Below are 20,198 nucleotides of genomic sequence, written 5' to 3'. Positions count from 1 at the left end.
GCACTTGCATTATGAATAATTTGCAGTTTCTCCTGCCGCAGAGGACGCTACTGCATCACGGGTGGTTTGTCCAGCCTACACTGTGCTTTGCAGGTGTATTTTTGAAGCCGTGTTTTGCAAGTTTATAACAACTTAGCACATTGGTTTACACAGAGCAATGTGACCGTTTAGGCATCGGGAACCTAAACCACTTAAAATACTTGCTATTGCAGAATAGCTAACCAGGCTGGCATACATTTACTATAACGTAAGTTTGCTAGGCATGCTGAAGAACAGGGACACCGAGAGAATTCAAGAATAGGATGTGCACATCTTTCAGATTTCTTTCCCTGCTGTCACACAATAAATCTGTTTGGACCTTAAGCTCAGCCCCCAAAGTAGTTAAAAGTGACCTCCATGATCTCATGATTCCTATGACCAAAGCAGAGTCTGAAAGTCTCCCACCAAAGCGTGACCCAGGGCCACAGAGACAGCCCGTATAAACACTTTATCTCATCCTGCCATTCTAGGATTTTCACCGTGACTTTTAGGTACTGGTGTTATTCAGAACTAGGCCGAGCAAGGCTCAGCCCTCGACATACGCCTTCACGGATCTAAAGTCTCAACTGAGCGCTTGCTTGCTTTATTGTTGTTCCGAATGCGGACATACCTAAAGAAACACACATTTAGGCATAACTGAGAAATAGTCCTAACAGCACTTATTATAACTGACAATCCAGATGCAGCCTGACCCAGAAAGTCCTTAAATTGCTGATTGACAGAAGCTAAGAGGGCAGTTAGGAAAGTTCTTGCTGTTCTTCCCTCAGCAGTTAAAGGCCACTGCAGAGAATAAAGATAATTGTGTCTCCTCTGAGCGTGTGCTTACTTTGTCTCATCCTCTGTCATATCTTGTGAGGTCAAGGACCATCTTTTTGGTCTGTGTCTTGTTTTATGCCTTCAGTACACAAACAGTGTCAAGGAATAAACCAAATTCTCAACATGGTGGTAGAGGAACAACGCTTTTCCATGCTCCTAGGATGCATAAGAGACAAAAGTCTCCTTGACATTCATAAGATCTGGCCCAAATTTTGAACATTTTGCTTTTTAGAAATCGGAATAAAAATCAGATTTGCAGTTTTTCTTATCATACAAAGTCACTGTAACACTTCTGTAACAACACAGGGTCATTAAGTCTAATTTTCTTAAACCAGAATGACATGGGGCTATACTGTTAGTTTACAAAAACCACCACCACCAAAACCACCACACATAAACCAAAACTAAACCCCTCTAGTTCTTTTCCTGTACAGCACATTTTGGCATTGCAAAACTTCCCCCCCTCCCAGTGCAAGAACAACTCCATCTTTCCTTAACTCAGGCACATCCCAGAATGCCCCCCTTGTTTAATAGGCACTGTGCCAGTACAAAGTAAATCTAGACAAACTCACTTTTTGGAGCCTCCTCATGGACAGCAACGCTCACGTGATGATAGAATGGTTGTGGGATCCTCTGTGTCTATGACATATGTGCTTGAATCATCAGACCGCGCTTAAGGAGGTGCAGGTAGGCCGTCTTCTCATCTGAAGTGCAGCCAGGGAGCCCCACACAAAGCAGCTTTTGGGCCGTTCCCCTTCTCAAAGATCCTGGGAAGCCACCTCAGCCTCCCCAGAAAGCTCCTCAGTCCTTCAACACACCTTCCACGGGCAGGTCCCAGAGATCTGCCTCTCAGGGGAACATGGCACCCTGTCACACCTGCCCTAGATAACAGCCATCAGCAACCACACCTTCACACCGCCCACACCCAAAAGACCTTGGGTTTTTCTTCGCCCCTGCTGCCCGCTTTTGGAGGTCAGCCATTAGGGCCGGTTGATTTCCAGGAGCGGCACACGTCCCTCCTGAAGCACTCACCGCTGAGTAAAATCTCTACTTTCCCAGCACCTCCTCCAGGATTAGGCTTTGCTAATGTCTCTAGTGCTCTTCCTTAGTTCTTCCCCCCACTCCAAGTTTCTTTAAAAATCAGCATTTTTTTCTACATCTTGCAACAACGCCTAAGAGCGGGCTCACAAAATGGCGCCCTGTGAGGTATCGCAGAGGCATCGGCCAGCGGTCCCTGCAGCCTCTGTGGGGAAAAGCCGGTTCTGGCCAGTCCCAGCAGCTGCACCACAGGGCAGAGCCCAGCCCCTCAGCCATATATATATACATGCATAAATAGATCTAAGAATGGACAAAACACCACTTGGCAGGAAGAAGCGAGGGGGGAAAGTGTGACAGACACTGGGGAAGGAGGTTTATCTCGACACAGGAGGTTTTTCATCTTGTTTTCTCCCTCTGTCCTGTTGAAACAGGGAGAGATTCACCTGTAGAAGTGCACTCATAATCCAATCAAACATACCAGAAACCCCGAGACAAACACTGCTAGAGCTTAGGGCCCGCTGGCACATGAACAAGGAATAATAAATAAGAGTGTAATAATTTTGTTTCTGCCTCTCAAAAGTCTTTTGAGGCCTGGAACTACCACAGTCCCTACAATTCCCCCAAAATCACTCTTATCACCCTCACGTACACCGTCCGTCAGCAGAGGATCCTGCACAATCCTCTATGCACAAGTGACACCTCAGTCTTGCCAAGACCTCACTACAGGCTAGTAAAGTCATATTTCCACAAATCTCCCATTTTTTTTTCTTACCCAAAACTCACCAAGTGTAACAGATCAGACTAACAATATCATAAGCCTTTAGGAGAAGATACTAAGGATGGCTTTTAAAGATTAAAAGCAAAGTGATTCAGCTACTCCCCTTACAAAAAGACTTAGCGGTTTATAAAAAGAAAGTTATTAATAAGAATAGCTGTTGATGTTGTGGTATGCTGCCACACGACATGTAACAGAGTTACAATAAGTAGCTAGTATCTAGTGTGTACCTGAAGAGAGACAATGTTTTCAGGACAGAAAATAACAAAGACACCAGTAACCAGCCTGCAGAAGCCAGGCTGTGGCCTTCAAAACATACAATGAAAGCTCAAATAAAAGGTTTTCACATGCGAGCAGATTTGAAAGTTCAAATTTATAAAGAATTTTGTGTTAAGGTATGAAAATAAAATTCCACAGGAAGTCTACAAGGTATTTTTGTATGTTTAATGTAAATCTAGGTCACAAATAACGTGAGTCAGCATAGTTAAAGATGCAAAGTTCCCAAGCCAGTTCAGGAACCTATTCTGCAATTAATTTTATTGAGGTCTGGACTAATGACATGGTGGCTCTGCCTACGTATGCTGTGACTATATTTATGCTTCCAGCATAAAGAATACATCTGTATATACTTTTGAGCTTGTAATGTGCATTACTAATTTATAGAATGCAATGTATGTAGACAACAATAAATGTATTTCTTAACTGATAATTCAATAATTAGAGAATTTAATTATTGTGTAATTCATCTCTGCTGACAAGCAGGTAGAAATAACTCTATTTACATCACTGCATAAAAGGTACTAAAATTCTTGAAATAGACATTGTAATGTGACTAACAACTGATTGCTCAAAAAGCCTGTCTGCACAGATTATAAGCAGGCTGGAGGCAGTCTTTTTGCAATGAAAACAGGCTGTTTCTGCACCTTCAGAACAGTAGTAAATGCAAATCCAGTTAAAGTTGTTCTTATGACATTGACTAACTCATGGATATTGATTTTTCTGAGATTGAAGAGTGTAGTATTTACATGACTCAGTTCACATGGCACTGCTGAAAATGTGACAAATAGTACATTTTGCTGTTCAGCACAGCAAAATAAGGGCACAAGTAAAATTCAGTAATCCACTTTTTGAGTAAGGTGAATTGTTTCGTATGTGCTCTACTGTGTTTGTGGTATTTCAAGTAGTATTTTTTCTTACAAGCTTTGGCAACAATAAATACTCTCTTCCCTTGCAGGGACAGATCTAAAACTATAACAACTGGCTAGCCTGAAAATGCTCAAACACTTCTGGAAAAACAACAAAACAAAATTAAACAACAAAGTGCTACGCTACCAATACAGTAAGGTTATGTTTCCCAAACCTTGACCAGGATTTTTGCAGACTCCTTAAACTAGTCTGCTAGGTAAAACTCCCCTGTTCACCCTGTATATTGAAACTGGATTTTTAAGGAGTCAACATAAATCCTGGCCAAATTTCCCCTAATGAAATAACAATTTTAGCATGGATTTGGGTTTGTTTTGAATTATCTATTTCTTTGTTCCTGTGCAGCAAGTAGTTCTTCGCTTCACATCTGGATCTTACTTAGAACACTCCACTCACAAATTTCCATGCCTTAAGAAGAGTTCTCTTTGTTCCCATTTTATAGGGCAATACAAAAATACTCCAGATACTGCTCAGCCTGACTCCACAAATCCACAAATCAGTAGCAGAGTCAGTGAAAAGCAGGTATTCTGCATTCTTTGCCAGTGCCAAAATAGCAATGTTTAATGGTATGTCTACTTGAAATAGGAGTCAATAACAGAAATATTAAAGATCCCTAAATTAATCAGCATTTTCAGGTCTTCTTCACTTGGAAGTTTTAAATAGCAAATGGAAACAAATACTGAATGAAAACTGAAACGCTGAAGAGCAACTATATTAAACTATCACCTTAAATGTGCTGATCTGATTTATTATAACATCAGCACTGGTTTTGCTCCTGCTAGGCCTGGAGCACTGACACAGCTGAGACAGCTAGAGATGAATGTTTTACTTCTTGCGCATTACCAGTAGAACTATTAAAATTTAAATTAAAAGCCTCTGAGTAAGCTGTGGAAATCAACAGATATGACTGAGGTAATGATCAGAAAACTCTTGCCTCTTAATACTTCTTGTGTAATGCTGATTTTTCTCACTGAACAAACTTTAAATGCCAAGGGGAACAGTAATAAAACCATAGTGGTTTCTCAAAGGACATACAACCACGGATATTTTGTTCTGTCAAGTTTAAAACACGGGAGAAAATCCACAATTTTTTGCACCCAAGTTTTATCAAGAAACATGGGAGTTAGACAGTTATTTTTATGTTGCTCTTGGACTGAGAGTCAAAATTCTATTTACTTGAATTCTAAACAGTATCCAAAGTTGTATTCATCCTGTGTGACCCAGTACAGTTAGGGTAACACTGAAGGCTGAGGAATATTTTAGCACAACTGAGAACTGAACATGAACTGCCTATAAGCAGCAGTGGCAGCTGCTTCTTTATCCTCAGTCACATTGAGAGACAAAAATTGTTATTAGACCTATCTATCTATAAAACAATCTTTGGCTCAGGTATAAGTGAATTTTTACCTACTCACCAAAAATTATTTTTTTTTTCCCCCCACAATTTTCTAATGTGTGATTTTCTTAAAACTGTGAGGGGGAAGAAAAGAAAAAAAGAATAAAGTCAGAGCTAACAATGGTTTTATAGGAGCTGTGAACCGACCTTCAGATACCAAGACAAAAGAACACCAGAGCAACTACCTCTACTTAAATATTGTTTTAATTTTCACTTCACAGCTGTAGTCACTAAACTCAACATTTTTGCACTGCATAACAAGCTGCTATTATAGGAAGTAAAATGCTCTAATTCAACACTCTGAGTTAGAGACTCAATTATATGAAGTATTACCAAGATTCTTCTGTGCCTTAAGATCTACACCATCATTTGGCTTCATTATTCCTGATGTGCTCATATGGTTCACAATACATGGGAGGATCAAGATATGAAAGCGGCCTTTTCAGTAACCAACTTTGAACAACCTCCATCTCAACCCTTGTAATATTCTTCCACCAATTCCCAAAGGATGCCTTATAGCACTGAAGCAATCATTTCAGGTCATAAAAAGATAAAGAACTTTAATTATTTTCTCACTGGAAAAAATGAGAAGTTATTTATTTATGCTCTTAAAATGAAAAATACTTTTGTACAAAAGGTCTGGAATTATCTGGTTTTAATTACGCATTTCAAAACTGAGTTACACAAGACAATTCTACTGCTTATACTCAGTAAATACATTAAACACTTAAGAGACCAAGAAATAAATAAGCAGGCTAGTCTATAAGTAACTTGGATGTTTTCTGGAAAAACACGTCAGGAACAATTTGTCCCTTGGGCCTGAAAATAAAGAGGGAGAAGGGGCAAAGAAAATGAGTTCAAGCAAGAAACTGTAACACTCATTTTGATCTTGCATGCAAGCTGAAAATGAGAAAAAGTTTCCATCATTCAGTTTACAGCCATATTTAAAGATTAAAACAAGTTTCAGCAGCTTAAAGCCAAACTTCATTAAAAGAAGAGAAACTATGCACAGTCAAAGAGTTAAATGAATAATAAGTGGGACATTCTTTCTTGCAGCTTTGCTTAAATGACAGAATCATCATTATTGATAGTGTCCTGTATTCTGCAGAAGACAATCAAGGTCCAATTTATAAGTGTTTTTTCCACCCAGTTTGCCATTTCTTTTCAAATCTTCTGTTGCTTACCTGCTACCTTAAGATCTCCAGGTTGAGTTTTAATAATTTGCTAAATAAATTATGTATATGAATTAAAATATTCCAGCCATTTAGAAACAGAAAGTGCATGTAGTATACAGTGATAAGTTCTCCAGAACAAAATTTGAAAACAAACGGCTCAAGATATTTACCCAGAAAAGCCTTCTTTTTCCCCTCCAAAACTAAAAATACCAGTGATAAAGTTCTGCTGCAACAAGAAAAATCTCAGCTTTTGCTGAGACTACATAAATTCTACTCTATAACATATTTTCTCAGCAAGTGAATCCATTTTCCTCATTCCTCTGAAGAAGCCACAGAGCTAACACAAACATCCCAAACTTTGTTTAATGCAGAGGGAATATCACACAGAACTTCTTAAATTCAGCACTTAGTTCCTGAAGGAGAACATTGAAATTGCCCAGAAAGGAGAAACTCAATTTTTGAAGTGTCATTCACTCTTCCGAACACACTAATTTGAATATGCGTAAGTCATATGTTACTATGATTCATTGTATACTTGGCTAATCATTTAACAGTTTCTAACAAAATGTTAAGCATTTGAAAATGCCTGAGGGCAGAGCAGAGTAACAATAAGAGTACTTAGTGGTCAACTGTTTGATTTAAAATTTCTGTCTGTTACTCAAATTCTAACCACTTATCTTAACATGTCATGTATTACCCTGCTTTCAATTGAGTATCCTGCTGTGCAACACAACCGACATAAAATCAGAGCTAATTTTGATCTTCAATTACATATGAGAGATCTAAAATCAGATTGGCTGTCTCTAGAGCTACTTGTAGGCCACTACACTTTGCAGCAAAACAGTCCAGTGTCAGAAAGTCAGCAACCTTTACTGGGGGATCTTTAAAGCAACCCAGTATAATCGGAGAGCCAACCTGGCCTTGCAAAAGCCTCCAGTTGAGATTCTCAGCATTGCCATTAGTCCCACAGCCACATTTTGAAACTAAATCTGACCAGTTAGAGACAGAGGGAAAACCTGATGGAACAAACCAACAGTGTCCATAAACCACGTCTGTCAGAATTTCTCCACCATCGTGACTCAGAGAGCAAGCTACAGACTCCAGAGAACGGCAAAACCCATCAGCGACCAATTGGTACTGTATCCGAGAGCAATCCATATCTTTAAAACTGCTGGTGGACAGACTACAGGTCTAAAACAAACAAACAAAAACCAACAAAAAAAAATCAGAAAATTAGAACACTTACAGGAATAATTGTAAACAAGCAGATATAGGGCTGTTACTCTTTTTTTTTTTAAACAGGTGGTTCGGTCTTAATGAAAATTGTTCGTGTGATGATTATGCCACAATAGGAAGGACTTCTAGCCAAGTCAGAGCTGAGTTCTGCATGATTATCTTTCAATATAAAAATTCTAGTCATTTTTATTTTAACACTTAAAGCAGCACCTATTGTAATAGATACCTAAAGATTAACAAGTACAAATACAGCATTAACAAAAGCCTGAAAGATGTCCTCAACACCAAGTGCTTCAAAAAGACCCTTTTGTTTTACATTAGACAGCAAAAATGCAACATATCAACCTAGAAGTGTTTTAACTGTAGCAGTGATTCTACAGGAATTCTTAAGTACATTAAGCAGCTTCGAAAAACCCCTTGTATTACATACCTTGTGTCTTATGTACGAAGCCAAATGAGTTTCCGTACAGCCACCTCCTAACAATGCCAAAGGTTCCTTGATTGTTAACTGTAACACGTGTTCTGCCGTTTCACAGGCACGCTGAAAATCATACAAATTTGTCATTAGACATACCACGATTAATAGGATTTTCCCTCATTAAAAAAAAAACACCTACTGGAATAAGATTTTCAATAGTTTCTGGGACAGACTTCACAAACTTGAATTACATGTGGATACAAAGCTGCTGAGTGATTTCCAAACCCATGTTCACTTAATGAAAAATTGTCTTTGTCCACACTCTGTATGGAGAAGCAGAAATGAAAAGCAGCCGTATTCTATTCCTTCTTTCTGGAAACAGGTTTATATATAAGAAGTCAATCAGTACCAATGACATTTCTAGAGCAACTATTCAATACAAAACTATGCTTGACTACCACTGCAGGTATTGCTGCTGACATTTTGCTGGGCAATTTTTTCTTTATGCTCTCATAGACCAAGTAATGAGAATTAAAGTGTTTATCCAGTCTCAAGAACGGGTGAAAAATGTTTGTCTTTAAACAACTTATTATATTAAAATAGAGGCTTTAAATGAACATGAGCACTTCAAGGATTTTGAAATTCTGGAAACAAGAATTGTTTTCTTGAAATTGTATACCTAAACATTTATGTACTGAAAAATCACTTCTCTAAACTCACTGTATCTATATTTCTCATTAATTTTTTAATTAAAACCACATTTTTAAGAAAAATTCAAAAACAAGAAATCTGCCTACCTTCAATTCATCCCACGCTGTTTCATTTCTGTTACAGAGTATCAAGCTGCAGACAACTGTGTCGTTTGGAATTATATGCACAAAACATTTTGAAGCAAAATTCTCAATGCGCACATCTTTTGAACTGCCATAACAACTGGGAGACAACGAATGTATAGAAGCTATAGGGTTTGAACCTGTCCAATCAAGAAGAGCAAAGAACAGTACGTGTTACTGTCATCAGAACAGCTATCTGTTGCATTTCATAAATGAATTTTCCTCTTGGCTTTTAAAATTATTTATACATTCTTGAATACCTGTCATTTCACTCTACACAGGAAATCACAAACAGAAACCAACATGTTTTCAAAGTGCAAGACCTAGTAATAGTTTAAGATAAAAAAGTAACCGCTTCATTCTCATTAGTTTGAAAATAATCTACATTTGCAATCAGTTACTGTAATCGGATATTCCTCATGCAGCACTCAGTAATCACAAGTGCTGTTTGTCATCACTAGAGCCCACAAAAGACCAATCTCGCCTTAAAATAAAATTTTCAGACTAGAAAAGAACAACTCTTGCTCAGCTACTAAGGCAGGATACAGACAGAAATAAGAGAACCCTTACTCTGAAACGACACCAACCTAGAGAGCTTTTCCTTATGACATGAACATCAAGGACAATTGTTCAGCACATAAAACTACCTCGTTACCTGTCATCCGACTCAGGGGTTCCATCAGAGACAGCCCAGCTCTGTCCACAGCCATGACGTGGTTCTCTTGCAGGTACTGTTTCAAGGAGGGATGGATAACTTTCTGGCACACCACAAGGCCAACCTCATCATCAACCAGCTGTTTTCCAAGATTAAGCAACTGATTCAGCTCTAACATCTCTAGAGAAATTCCTTGAGGGACTGTTATAGCTCCTTCTTCAGGGTTGCAGAGGTCTCCCGACATGGACACACAGAAAAGTGCTGTCTTGATCGTACTTGAACAAGTTCTTTTGACAGTAATTGGTTTTGCCAATTGAATTTCTGGTGCTTCTATCAGCAGCCCAGGAAGAACTGTAGAATCCACAACTTTTCTATCTTTCACAGGTACTATGACACACTTTCCTAAAACAGCGTTCGTCTCAACATGACATGGAACAGTGAACATAAAAGCCTTTAAAATCAGCGTGGTGAGATGATCAACTTCTGGTTTATTAAGCATGCAAGCAGGTTTGCTCATTAATACGCTACGTACCAAACAAAGAAGAGTCTCAACACTGCTAAAATCCACAGATACTCGGCAAGCACAGGCCTCGGATTTGAGGTAGTCCATACATAAACTCAAAAGATGTTTGCTTATTTTAACAACAGTGCAAGGTGCAACATTAAGGCTTTTAAAGCATTCAATCAAATTACAGCAAAGAATGGCAGTAAATAAGCCACAGTCACTGAAGCGGGATATATGGTTCTGTACAGAGGCCGTCAAAACCCTTAGCAGAGGGTGACTGACAGAAAGACAACTGAATAAGGCTGACGATTGTGAAGTTGTGCACACATAACCTCCCACACCATTGTGGAGCTGTTTGAGTCTACCAGCAGGACCATAACAAGATTTTAATATTCCACTTAGCAGGGACAGTGACTGACTAACAGTATCTTCAGTTAAAGGTTCACTAATAAATAACGGAGGCTTTTTAGCTTCAAGACGAGCCATTTTCAAAGTGAGATTTTAATTCTGACCAACAGATTTCATTTTTACTTGGATCTATAATTCACAGCACTCTTAAAATTTAAAGTAGTATATTTTAATTATTTGCAGCCAAGGATTATTTTAAATGTGAATACATACACTACAATAATGACACTTCTGTGACTGCTCATCATCTGTCTTTTAAAATTAGGATTGTGAAATTGGTACATAATGACAGCAGTAAGCTATTTCATTCACGATGATCTTCCTTTTTAGCTTCCGAATGCGATCGAACAGATTTTTTCGCAACAAAGTTTACGAGCATGCTTCCAAAATGGACACCTATAACTGACAGTCCTGCCACAAGCAGAAGGTTCTTTCTGTTCCAGATAGCTTTCCTCATCTTTTCTTCTGGTAACACTCAGATGAAAAACTTCAAAGCCAGCTACACCTACAAGGAAAACCAGAAAGGCATTAGGATAATCTTATGACAAGATGGCATAGCTTGAGTTACTATTTTTCCCACAAAAAAACCTCATGTAAGGACAAACAAATACCAAACTATAATGCTATTTAATTGAGAAAATCTATTATTATTATATATAATACAAGCACGTAGTACACAAATTATACATGTTTGTTAGTAACTCCAATTCCGATCCTCAGTTTATATACTGGTGTACCAGTAGGTCTACGAGTAAGAGGCCACTATAAACTGCACTTTATTGTATGAATGTGTCAAAACTGTAGTGATATTAACCTGTTTTTACTCAAAATGAAAATAAATTAACTATTCAGCATTGCTTCCCAATAAACCACTTTGTAAACAAAAGCTTTTAATGTTCAAACAACTTTAAGAAATCTCCACTTCTGAAAGGAAGGTTTCTAACTTTAGGATGCCCAAGACGCACATTTTTTTTCAGTTCTTAAACAATTCAAAACTTAAAGGGATATTTATTTACATTTCTATTTAAGGGTACAATATTTAGACTTCTTTCATGCTTGAGTTTCTTTTCTACTGTAATCACCATCCCTACTAACACCACGAAATACATTACTACATAGAGTCACAATTATTTCTAGGCAGTTTTGAACCTGACAGTTCCGGAGACCCAGTCACAAGAGTCTGACTGTTGCCTTGAGGTTATTGGAATTTATTTTTAAATAACGTTTAGATCTACAATAGCACCACTTAATCGATCTTATCACATGGAACTTAGAAGTAGTTTTTGAGACGTGATACACTTTTGAGTGCTCGAAACTAGCAGATTAACTCAGTTAAAAAGAAATAAAACTCTGAAAGACTGAAGTCAAAGCAGCAAGACTGTGCCTTTTAGAAAAATCTTATTTAATTGACTCATCTCCTGCCTTAAAGATATAGATACAACTAATTAGGTAACTTACCTACAATACATAGCACTAATGCTATTTTTCTTTATTTTTCTGATCACTTTGCATCACGTATGCCACAATGCCAGGTTCTGGAACAAAGCTCTCTGTCTTCACTTGGAAAATAGGACTGGACTTGATGTAAAACCAACCCCAGTGCACCAGCCCAAGGCCAGTTCCCATAACAATCAGAACTTTGTAGTCCTTCCAGATGGTTTTAAGACCCATTGCAAACTGGCATCTACCTAGGTAAAGATAATTTATTATTTTAAACATATTCTAGAAATGCCTTTTTTTTTTTTTACTCTATAATAATAGCACAGTACAGGTAAACCTGAACATTAATATCTTTAATTACAGCACAGCAGATGATTAAAACACAAAATGACACAAGAAAGTGTTACTTTGTGGACTTCAAAAAAAAAAAAGGCTATAAAAATAACCTCAATTCAGACATCTCAAAATGTTAATTGCTGCATTTGCTTCGAGCTTTGGCATGCTAAATCCTAAAGCCTTGTTAAGCTTGTGATGTTCATCTAATTACACACTACTGCTTCAAGTGGTAAACATTTGAAGTCTAAAACAAAGCCGTTTCAAAATACACCATTTTTTCCACATAGTTAATAAAATCCAACGACTAACCGAGCACCTAACAGAACATGGAACTTCTAATGGAACTCCTAACTTGCAGGCCAAACGAGCTGCAATGTATCTGACATCATTTTACGCCACCCAGAGCAGCAGCTCCACCTGGCTGCTTCAGCCCTCTTTGCCCTTCATCTTCAGAAACTACAAAAGTATCGCTACAAACATCATAAATACATCCTTGTCTGAAAAGGATGCGGACAAGAAAAACAGCCAGCAAGCCCTAAAGCCATTTTTTGTGTTGAAAAAACAAACAAACAAAAAAACAAACCAAAGAAACACAGATACATTGCACTATTTGGCAACAAGGCTGTTTCATGAATACCATACCTGTTGCAAACTAATGTGAAAATCTAAACTGTACATAAGGAAATGCGAAGTAAATAAGAAGCTATATATATTTATATGTTAAAAAAAGGTATTTATAGTATTTCAACATCTAAATTTTTGACAAGCAGCCTGTACAAAAACCCCTCTGCCATGCTGTGGAGATTTCACAGCTCCACACCACTTGGTACACGAGGCAAAGCAGACTCAAATAATAATAATAATTTAAACAAACAAACAAACAAAACCACAAAAAAACAAACCAAAACAAAAACACCCCACCCCCACCCCCAACCACCAAAAAAACCCCATAGAGCCTTGTAATATGTGTGGGGCAGCCGCCCCCCTGCTGGAACCTGCTGAGGAGACGCCGAAGGAGCGGCCTGAGCAGCCCCGTCCTCTGCCGGACCCACCGCCCTCGGTCACCCCGCCGAGCTCCCCCGTCCCTGAGCGGCCGAGGAGAACCCGCACGGCGGGACCCACGCACCGGAGGCTTGTCTCCCCCTTCCCCCACACAGGAGAAGGCGGCGGGAGGGGAGGTCGCTCACCTCGGCTCCCGCCCCGGGAAGAACCGGGCAGCCCACCCCAGCCCGACGGCCGGCGCCGTTAAACCGCCAGCGGCAGGAAGCGGCCCCGCGCAGCCCGGAAATGAAGCTGGCGCCCCGCCTCCCCGCCCGCACGGGACTCCTCTCTCCTGCCCGCTATTGGCCGAGCCCCGCGCCACGTGACAATGAGGCGCTCTCGCCCCTTTGGCGGGTACGCCGCCGGTCACCCGCGTGCGGCCATTTTGTGTCCGGGCAGGGAAGGGCGGGCGGTGGCTACAGCGCGGCGGGCATTTTGGATAGGGGAGAAGAAGCTCGCGCTCGGCAGCCATCTTACTTAGGGGCAGCGGGAGCCGTTAGAACCGTTGGCGGCAGGCGCGGCGCAGGGAGGAGGTGCGGAGGAGGTACTGAGGCGAGAAGCTGCTGCCCGGCTGGGACCCTCCGCCGGGAGGCTCCTCGGTCTCCAGGCTGGCTTTCCTCCGTAGATAAACGCGTGAGGTGACGCTGCGGGGGAGCCGCTGTGGTGGCGGCACCGGGCTCCCCCGCTCCCCCCTCAGGCGCCGCTTCCCTCCCGTCAGCCCCGCCCGCCGGGCCGCGGGCATCCAAAGCACCGGCCAGGCTTAAAAATAGGCATCTCTAGCTTATTTTTCTCCCTTGCTTGACTCCTGCTGCGGTCGCTCTGCGTTAAATTCTGATACACGTGTCTGCAGCGTTGTCTTGGCTGAAGTATCACAACGCTTGTTACCTGACCTCTTCTAAATGTTTTTCTTAGCTCTTCTGTACCTTTTCTGTATTCGCTCTTCTCTCCTGCTCCTCCTGCAGTCGCCGTTAAGAATATCTTGTATTATCTCCATGTGTTAGTGGATGGGTTTATTTTTAGTTTTGTGCATAGTTGCAGAGTTTACAACTGTAACCAAAGGACAAGTTTTTAATGCCTAATCTTACGGTTTTGTTTTTTTTTTTTTTTTTAAGTTTTGTGGAACAGCTGAATGTAATGTTCGTTGCATTCAGCTGTTCCACAAAACTGGGAAAAAAAAAAAAAAAAATTCATTCAGTGATGCAAAAGGCTAATAGGCAGCACCTGTCTGTAATGAGCACTCTGGTGTCCCTCAGAGTCTCTCATTCCAGGCAGTGGTGAATGGGGAGCGTTTTTGAAAGTGAACTGTTGAACTATAAAGGTGAATTTCCAGTTCATGAATGAATGAGTGGAGATAACAACGAGCTAGAAATACCTTAAGCTGCTGGAAGAGTAGTTTACAAAGGTTAAGTGGAGAAATTGGGAAACAGTGGGCCCTAAAAATCCTGAAGCTGCAAAAATGTGAAGATTCTGGTATGTCTTTTCAGAACTAGAAATGCTTTACTAAATATGTGAGTAGCTGAATATTACGCTGCTCATCCTAAGCTTGGGATCAGCTCTGGGAGGCCGACAGTGCTGGGTATGGGCTGGACAGCATTTCTTTCCCATACCTGAGGACTGGCGAGTTCAGAAAAATTATCTTTCATGTTGCGAGAGTGAACTTTGAACCCCCCAAATAGTTAATACGATCTTATTCTAGAAAGTTCATTATTTACCAGTTGTGTTTTTGTTTCTGCCTTTTTCAGGTGCCCACTGCACCCCACACATAGTAGAGGCACCCAAAGACAGGCAGCGTGCGAATAGTTTGTAGCTGTTGCGTTAGAACCTGCTGTATCTTCAAGTCGGCATGTGCAGCAGGAGTTTTCAGTTCCTTATTCCTGCTGAGTTCCAAATTCTTTCACCACAGGAAGCTACTTCTTTGCTAAGGTAAGATGCTCTTCATCAGCTGTCAGAAAACACTTCAGCTCACTCGATTTTCCTGAGTGTCATTCCACTTAATGTAAAACTTAGGAAAGAAAGATATTCTGCCACATTATTTTTGAAGTGTGTCTCACTCTAGCTAAAGGGAACCTAACTGTTTAATTCCATATCATGTTTTCTTGTACAGGCTGCTTATCAAAACTTTAGATGTTGAAACACTACAAATACCATGTCAATTTTTCTTAATATATGTATAGTTTCTGCTTTATTTGCTTATCATAACATTACCTTATGTACAGTTTTCTTTAGAGATTCACATTCGTTTGCAACAGATATGGTATTCCATGAAACAGTCTTGTTGCCAAATAGTGTGATTGTAATATGTCTGCGTTTCTTGGATTTTTTTGTTGTTTGTTTGTTTTGTTTTTTAAACACAGAAAATGGCAAAGTATTTGGGCCTTGCTGGCTTTTTTTCTTGTACAATTCATGAGTGTTTTTCCTCATTTTCTGATGTCTTAGTATTGCGTATTTTCTTTAATCTGTGACAGTTTGGTGACTCCTGATGGTTCACACAGTAGGAGTATTCTTTTTAGTTTTCTAAGGATTTACTTACATTTATTCTGTCTGCTGTATTTCCTTTGTCTTATCTATGCGGTCAATGCAAAGAATGAGGTAGTTGGCAAACTCCCGAAGTCAGCTTACTCCCATGAAGAGCAAATTGAACCAAAGGTAGCTTTTCTCGTGCACCTTTTTTCTTCTTACTTTTTTTTTTCTTCTATTATTTTGTAAATGAGATTTGGAGAGGATTTCTGCCTGCCAGCAGTCCTTCTCACATCAGTAGTAGCAGACTTGTTGCAACAGTAGTTATTCTGGATGGCAAATAGTTACGATTGGTGATGCCAGGCTAAGTTCAGCTGACTTATCCACCTGCTTTGTTCTCAAGCAGGACATGAGCATTTGGCCTGTTTTGTTGCAACTCTTCTTCGTATTATTGCTACTGTAAGGATTAATGATAAAACGTTAGCGGTCAACATATTGTTCTTCAGATCACAGGCCTCCTGCAGCATCATTATGAATTGTATGCCATGTGCAGCTCAAAAATTATGTACAGTATAGGTAAACTGTATTCCTGGAAGCATGAGGTGAAATACATTGTGTTCTACCATATCCGAAGGAACAGGTCATTCTGCGTAAATGTTAAGTCTGTTAAATACTGTCCTTGCTGTTGTAGGAACTCATTGTTGATGGTACGTTCCATGGCAAATAGTGTTTGTAATTACAGATATCCTAACTTCAGCTTATGATTCTAGCTGCTTGAAGAAGAAACTATAGCATTTAACGCTCTTCTACTTTTTGCTGTTTCTTGCCTACTGTTTTTCCTGGTTTGGGGTTGTGGTTTGTTTGGGGTTTTTTTGGTGGTGTTTTGGTTTTGGTTTGGTTTTTGGTTATTTTTGGTGGTTTGGTTTTGTTGGTTTTTTTTTTTTTTTTTGGTTAGGAAGAGGCGATAGGGGTTGTTAATAAAGCTCTAGATAATAGCCTTTCATTAAAACTACGAACCCAATCCTGAAATGCTGCTGAGACTTTTCTTTTTAAGAGAATCTAATGAGTTATACTTACTCAGGTTTTGTGGTGTTTTGAAAGGACTGTGACATATCTTATTATTTGCTTTTTGGTGTTGCATGATGGAGTGGGTGGTCCTTTCTTTAAGTTTTTGAACACCAAGAATAAACAAGGATCTGAGAAATACAGTTGGTTTTCATGTGGCAGCTGCCATTTCCCTTTAGCATCTTTTCTGACCTAGTTCTGGCAGCTGCTGTTTCAAGAATTTCTGAGTTTTATGTCCTACTGATTCTTTTTATGGTTGTTCTACTATGTTTACTTCTATAGTAGTGGCACCTTAGTACCCGACCGAATTGAAATATGATGACCCAAGTGGTCCAGAGTGCTGCTCCTTACATTGTGTTTCTCAAAATTGCTATCGGTAAAGCTGACAGAATTTACTCTGATAAGATAGAAAGGTTTCTGGGGCTGTTTAGCGCAAAGGAGAAGGACGGTTGTGTGGCACAAGGCATGGTATTCCAGCTTCTGTTTGCATGACTGTTATTTAAAACTCAGTTTGCTCTGTGTAACTTTCTGCTTAGTATTACTGTGCAGTTGTTAACAGCTCTACCTTTGAGATTTTTCAGAACATAGTCAAAACATTTTATTAACTATATTAATGTTTATTTTGAGTAGTAGCTTGCAGAATGGTTCTCAGTTCAAACACATTTTAACCTGGTTACAGTAACAACCATTTTACTTCGCATGGTTTATGATACTGTTACTCTTTCTGTTTCTTGCTACTTGCATATTGATATACAGGAAAAAAATCATTGCAGTAATTGGGATTTTTGCTAGAGCTAGTATATGGAATTGTGCCCTTGTTACTTCCACACTTTTTGTACTTGCTAAAATCTGGGGTCTCAGCGTTTGGATATTTGCAATGGAAGCACTGCACAGAAGTGTTTATTTAGTTCAAAACAATTGCTGTTGAATCTTAAGATCAAAATTATCTGTGCTATGCTATGGCGTTGTAACATCAAAATTATCTGTGCTATGCTATGGCGTTGTAACATCAAAATTATCTGTGCTATGCTATGGCGTTGTAACGTGGGTCTTTATCTTGTTTTGCGCTTTTTTGAAGTTAAATAAGGATAATGACTGCGTTGTGAAATGTGTAAGTGTAGTGACTGACAGAGACACATGTCACCAACCTGACTCGCGTCCTGAAATTTTGACAGCTCTATCTCAGTGTTTTACAATAACTTCAAGTATACAGTGAGGAACGGGTGTGTCTTCCTGTGTTCACACTATTTTCCTATACCATTCTTTACAAAATTGACCAGATTTGTCCATCTTATTAAGAGACTAATATTTTAGGAAATTTCAGACTGCAAAAGGCAGCTCTATTCTCAGTGTAATTTCTGTTGCAGGTACTGGTCTTAAAAATAGTTCTAATTTTGTGTTTTATGTGTTTGATGCTAAGTGCCTGAACAGTTATAAGGTTCACTGAAAGAAGCAAACACAGGTAGCCAAGTATTTCTCCTTTAAATAAGAGTTTTACCTGGTTTTCTTAAAGCAGAGTATAGGGTTTGACAAACAGCAGTAATGAAAAAAAATAGTAATAGATTTTAAAAATTCTTCTTGGTGTAGAGATCTGAGGTTTTCGTCTAGTGCTGATTGCTTTTAATTGATGTTTTTATAGGACCAAGTTACGCTGACCTATCATGGCATCCAACAAATTTGTCATTAAGGTAAGTAGAATGTCATAGCTTTCATTAAAAATAAAAAAATCTGTGATACTACTTAGAATGTGTGTACATTGATTTTTAAAACTTAATGCAAAGAGGTACATCCTTCAGGCTTCTGGTCATAGTAGCATATTTGGATCAGCTTTTCTCTCCGTTTGGAAGCAAACTTCTTGAATCACTGCTGCATCATGGCAGAGTGTGTCTGAGGTCCACTGAAGGTTAAAATCATGTAACTAAAAGTGATTAGTTGTGTAGGTAAAATTAGAAACTGCATGAATTCTCAGTGAAACAGTATTTGCTACCTGAAATAAAATTTAGGGTTGATTCTTCTGTTACTATAATCTTGCAATATTATTTGTGTACTTCCCAGATAATCTAGGAGTTCCTGGTTTAAGGCATAGCGGTGTTCTTAAAATATTTATCATGCTTGACTCCTCATTTACGTATTTTTTGCCGCTTTTCCCATTTTCAGGGAGTAGTTGTCTTACATCCGGTAAAATGCCTTTGCAGTTTATTTTGCAGACAGTCTCTGACTTTTGGTTGTGTATCTGAAGAGTAATGCTTTTCAAAACATTCTCTAAAAAACATAGCACTTAATTTTTCTACCGTAGCTATATCAGCTGATCAATAAATAAAAGTAGTTGTGAAACCTTCTCTTTTGGACTTTGTCTCTTGTTTCTGTGTTCCCGTATGTCTGGGCTAGTTTAGGTAATGCATACATTTCAGAGTGACTAATATAATATTTTATTCCCATGGAAATGTTTTTTCACATCATTTTCTTAAGAGAAGAGACTTCTTCCTCTGTGGATAAGCTTGGGTTTTTTGGAGGGCAGTTACAAAAACCTTCCTGACTGATCAGGCTGTGGAAGCTGTTGAAGCTTGGTTTTGTGGGTAACCAACCCGTTCAACAAGCAGACCAGACACTTAATTTTTGTGTGCTATGTGTTCTTTTCCAAGGAAAACTACTGTCATTTAGTGGGATGTTTGCTTTAATTTTTTTACCATTTAGCATTATTGTAAGCCTTAAATTGTTGATTGCTTGAGGGTAGGAATCGCCCCCTACAGCTATCTGCAAGGAGGTTGTAGTCTGGAGGGTGTTGGTCTCTTCTCCCAAGTAGCAAGTGATAAGAAGAGAGAAAATGGCCTCAAGTTGTGCCAAGGGAGGTTTAGGTATGATACTGGGAAAAATTTCTTCACTTGAGAGGGTTGTCGGGCATTGGAACAGGCTGCCCAGGGAAGTGGTCAAGATGTTTGAAAGATGGGTAAGTGTGACACTTAGGGACATGGTTTAGTGGTGGACTCGGCAGTGCTTGGTTAACAGTCAGACTTGGTGATCTTAAAGGTCTTTTCCGGCCTAAACAATTCTATAATGTCTATACTATCCATTACTTCTGAATTGATATAGGAGTTAGGAGAAATATCTTTGATTTTGAGCACATCTGAGCTGATGCTCTGAGTCTATATGCCACTGATGTGAGTAACAACAAGAGCTGAGGCCGAAGGCATTGTTTTTCTCAGCTGAGAACTCTTGATATCATCAGTATTAAGTTTCCAAGAAGACAAGTGGTGTGAGTTGAAATATTGTTACTAGATAAAAATCCTTAAGATATTTGATTACTGACCCGCCTTATTACAGCTTGCTGATTAGGCATAGACGCTTTACTGGTGTTCAGCATG

General features: G+C 39.3%; 4 protein-coding genes across 9 annotated transcripts in view; 1 reads left to right on the top strand and 3 right to left on the bottom strand.

Annotated features, from left to right (window-relative positions):
• Positions 1-5,376: 5,376 nt before the first annotated feature.
• On the bottom strand, positions 5,377-10,585 carry MKKS (MKKS centrosomal shuttling protein). The gene is made up of 4 exons (XM_065632871.1): positions 9,585-10,585; positions 8,894-9,069; positions 8,109-8,219; positions 5,377-7,633 (listed from the first exon to the last, which is right to left on the bottom strand). The coding sequence occupies exons 1-4, from the start codon at positions 10,573-10,575 to the stop codon at positions 7,193-7,195; spliced, it is 1,719 nt and encodes a 572-aa protein (XP_065488943.1). The 5' UTR covers positions 10,576-10,585; the 3' UTR covers positions 5,377-7,192.
• A 20-nt stretch (positions 10,586-10,605) lies between these two features.
• LOC135987745 (uncharacterized) lies at positions 10,606-10,954 on the bottom strand. Its single transcript, XM_065632876.1, has one exon. The coding sequence runs from the start codon at positions 10,952-10,954 to the stop codon at positions 10,802-10,804; it is 153 nt and encodes a 50-aa protein (XP_065488948.1). The 3' UTR covers positions 10,606-10,801.
• Positions 10,955-11,976: 1,022 nt separating this feature from the next.
• LOC135987744 (uncharacterized) lies at positions 11,977-13,549 on the bottom strand. 4 transcript variants are annotated; one of them, XM_065632872.1, is made up of 2 exons: positions 13,461-13,549; positions 11,977-12,185 (listed from the first exon to the last, which is right to left on the bottom strand). In XM_065632872.1, exon 2 carries the CDS (start codon positions 12,166-12,168, stop codon positions 11,977-11,979), a length of 192 nt encoding a protein of 63 aa, XP_065488944.1. In that variant the 5' UTR covers positions 12,169-12,185; positions 13,461-13,549. The 4 variants fall into 4 exon arrangements, with proteins under 4 accessions (XP_065488944.1, XP_065488945.1, XP_065488947.1 ...); XM_065632873.1 differs by having other exon boundaries at positions 11,977-12,181; positions 13,461-13,542; XM_065632875.1 differs by having other exon boundaries at positions 11,977-12,181; positions 13,400-13,478.
• A 252-nt stretch (positions 13,550-13,801) lies between these two features.
• Positions 13,802-20,198, top strand: part of SLX4IP (SLX4 interacting protein) — a 75,900-nt gene continuing 69,503 nt past the window's right edge. For all 3 annotated transcript variants that reach the window (XR_010605981.1, XM_065632008.1, XM_065632007.1), the window contains exons 1-3: positions 13,802-13,858; positions 15,057-15,237; positions 18,476-18,524. Coding sequence is in view for 2 of the 3 variants with exons in the window: in XM_065632008.1 (XP_065488080.1) it covers positions 18,498-18,524 (27 nt within the window). In the remaining variant the exon portion in view is untranslated. The remainder of the gene's footprint in view (positions 13,859-15,056; positions 15,238-18,475; positions 18,525-20,198) is intronic.

This window comes from Caloenas nicobarica, chromosome 3 (assembly GCF_036013445.1).
Source record: "Caloenas nicobarica isolate bCalNic1 chromosome 3, bCalNic1.hap1, whole genome shotgun sequence".
Taxonomy (NCBI): domain Eukaryota; kingdom Metazoa; phylum Chordata; class Aves; order Columbiformes; family Columbidae; genus Caloenas; species Caloenas nicobarica.
Note: the sequence above shows the minus strand (reverse complement) of the source record. Positions and strands in the feature narration are given on the sequence as shown.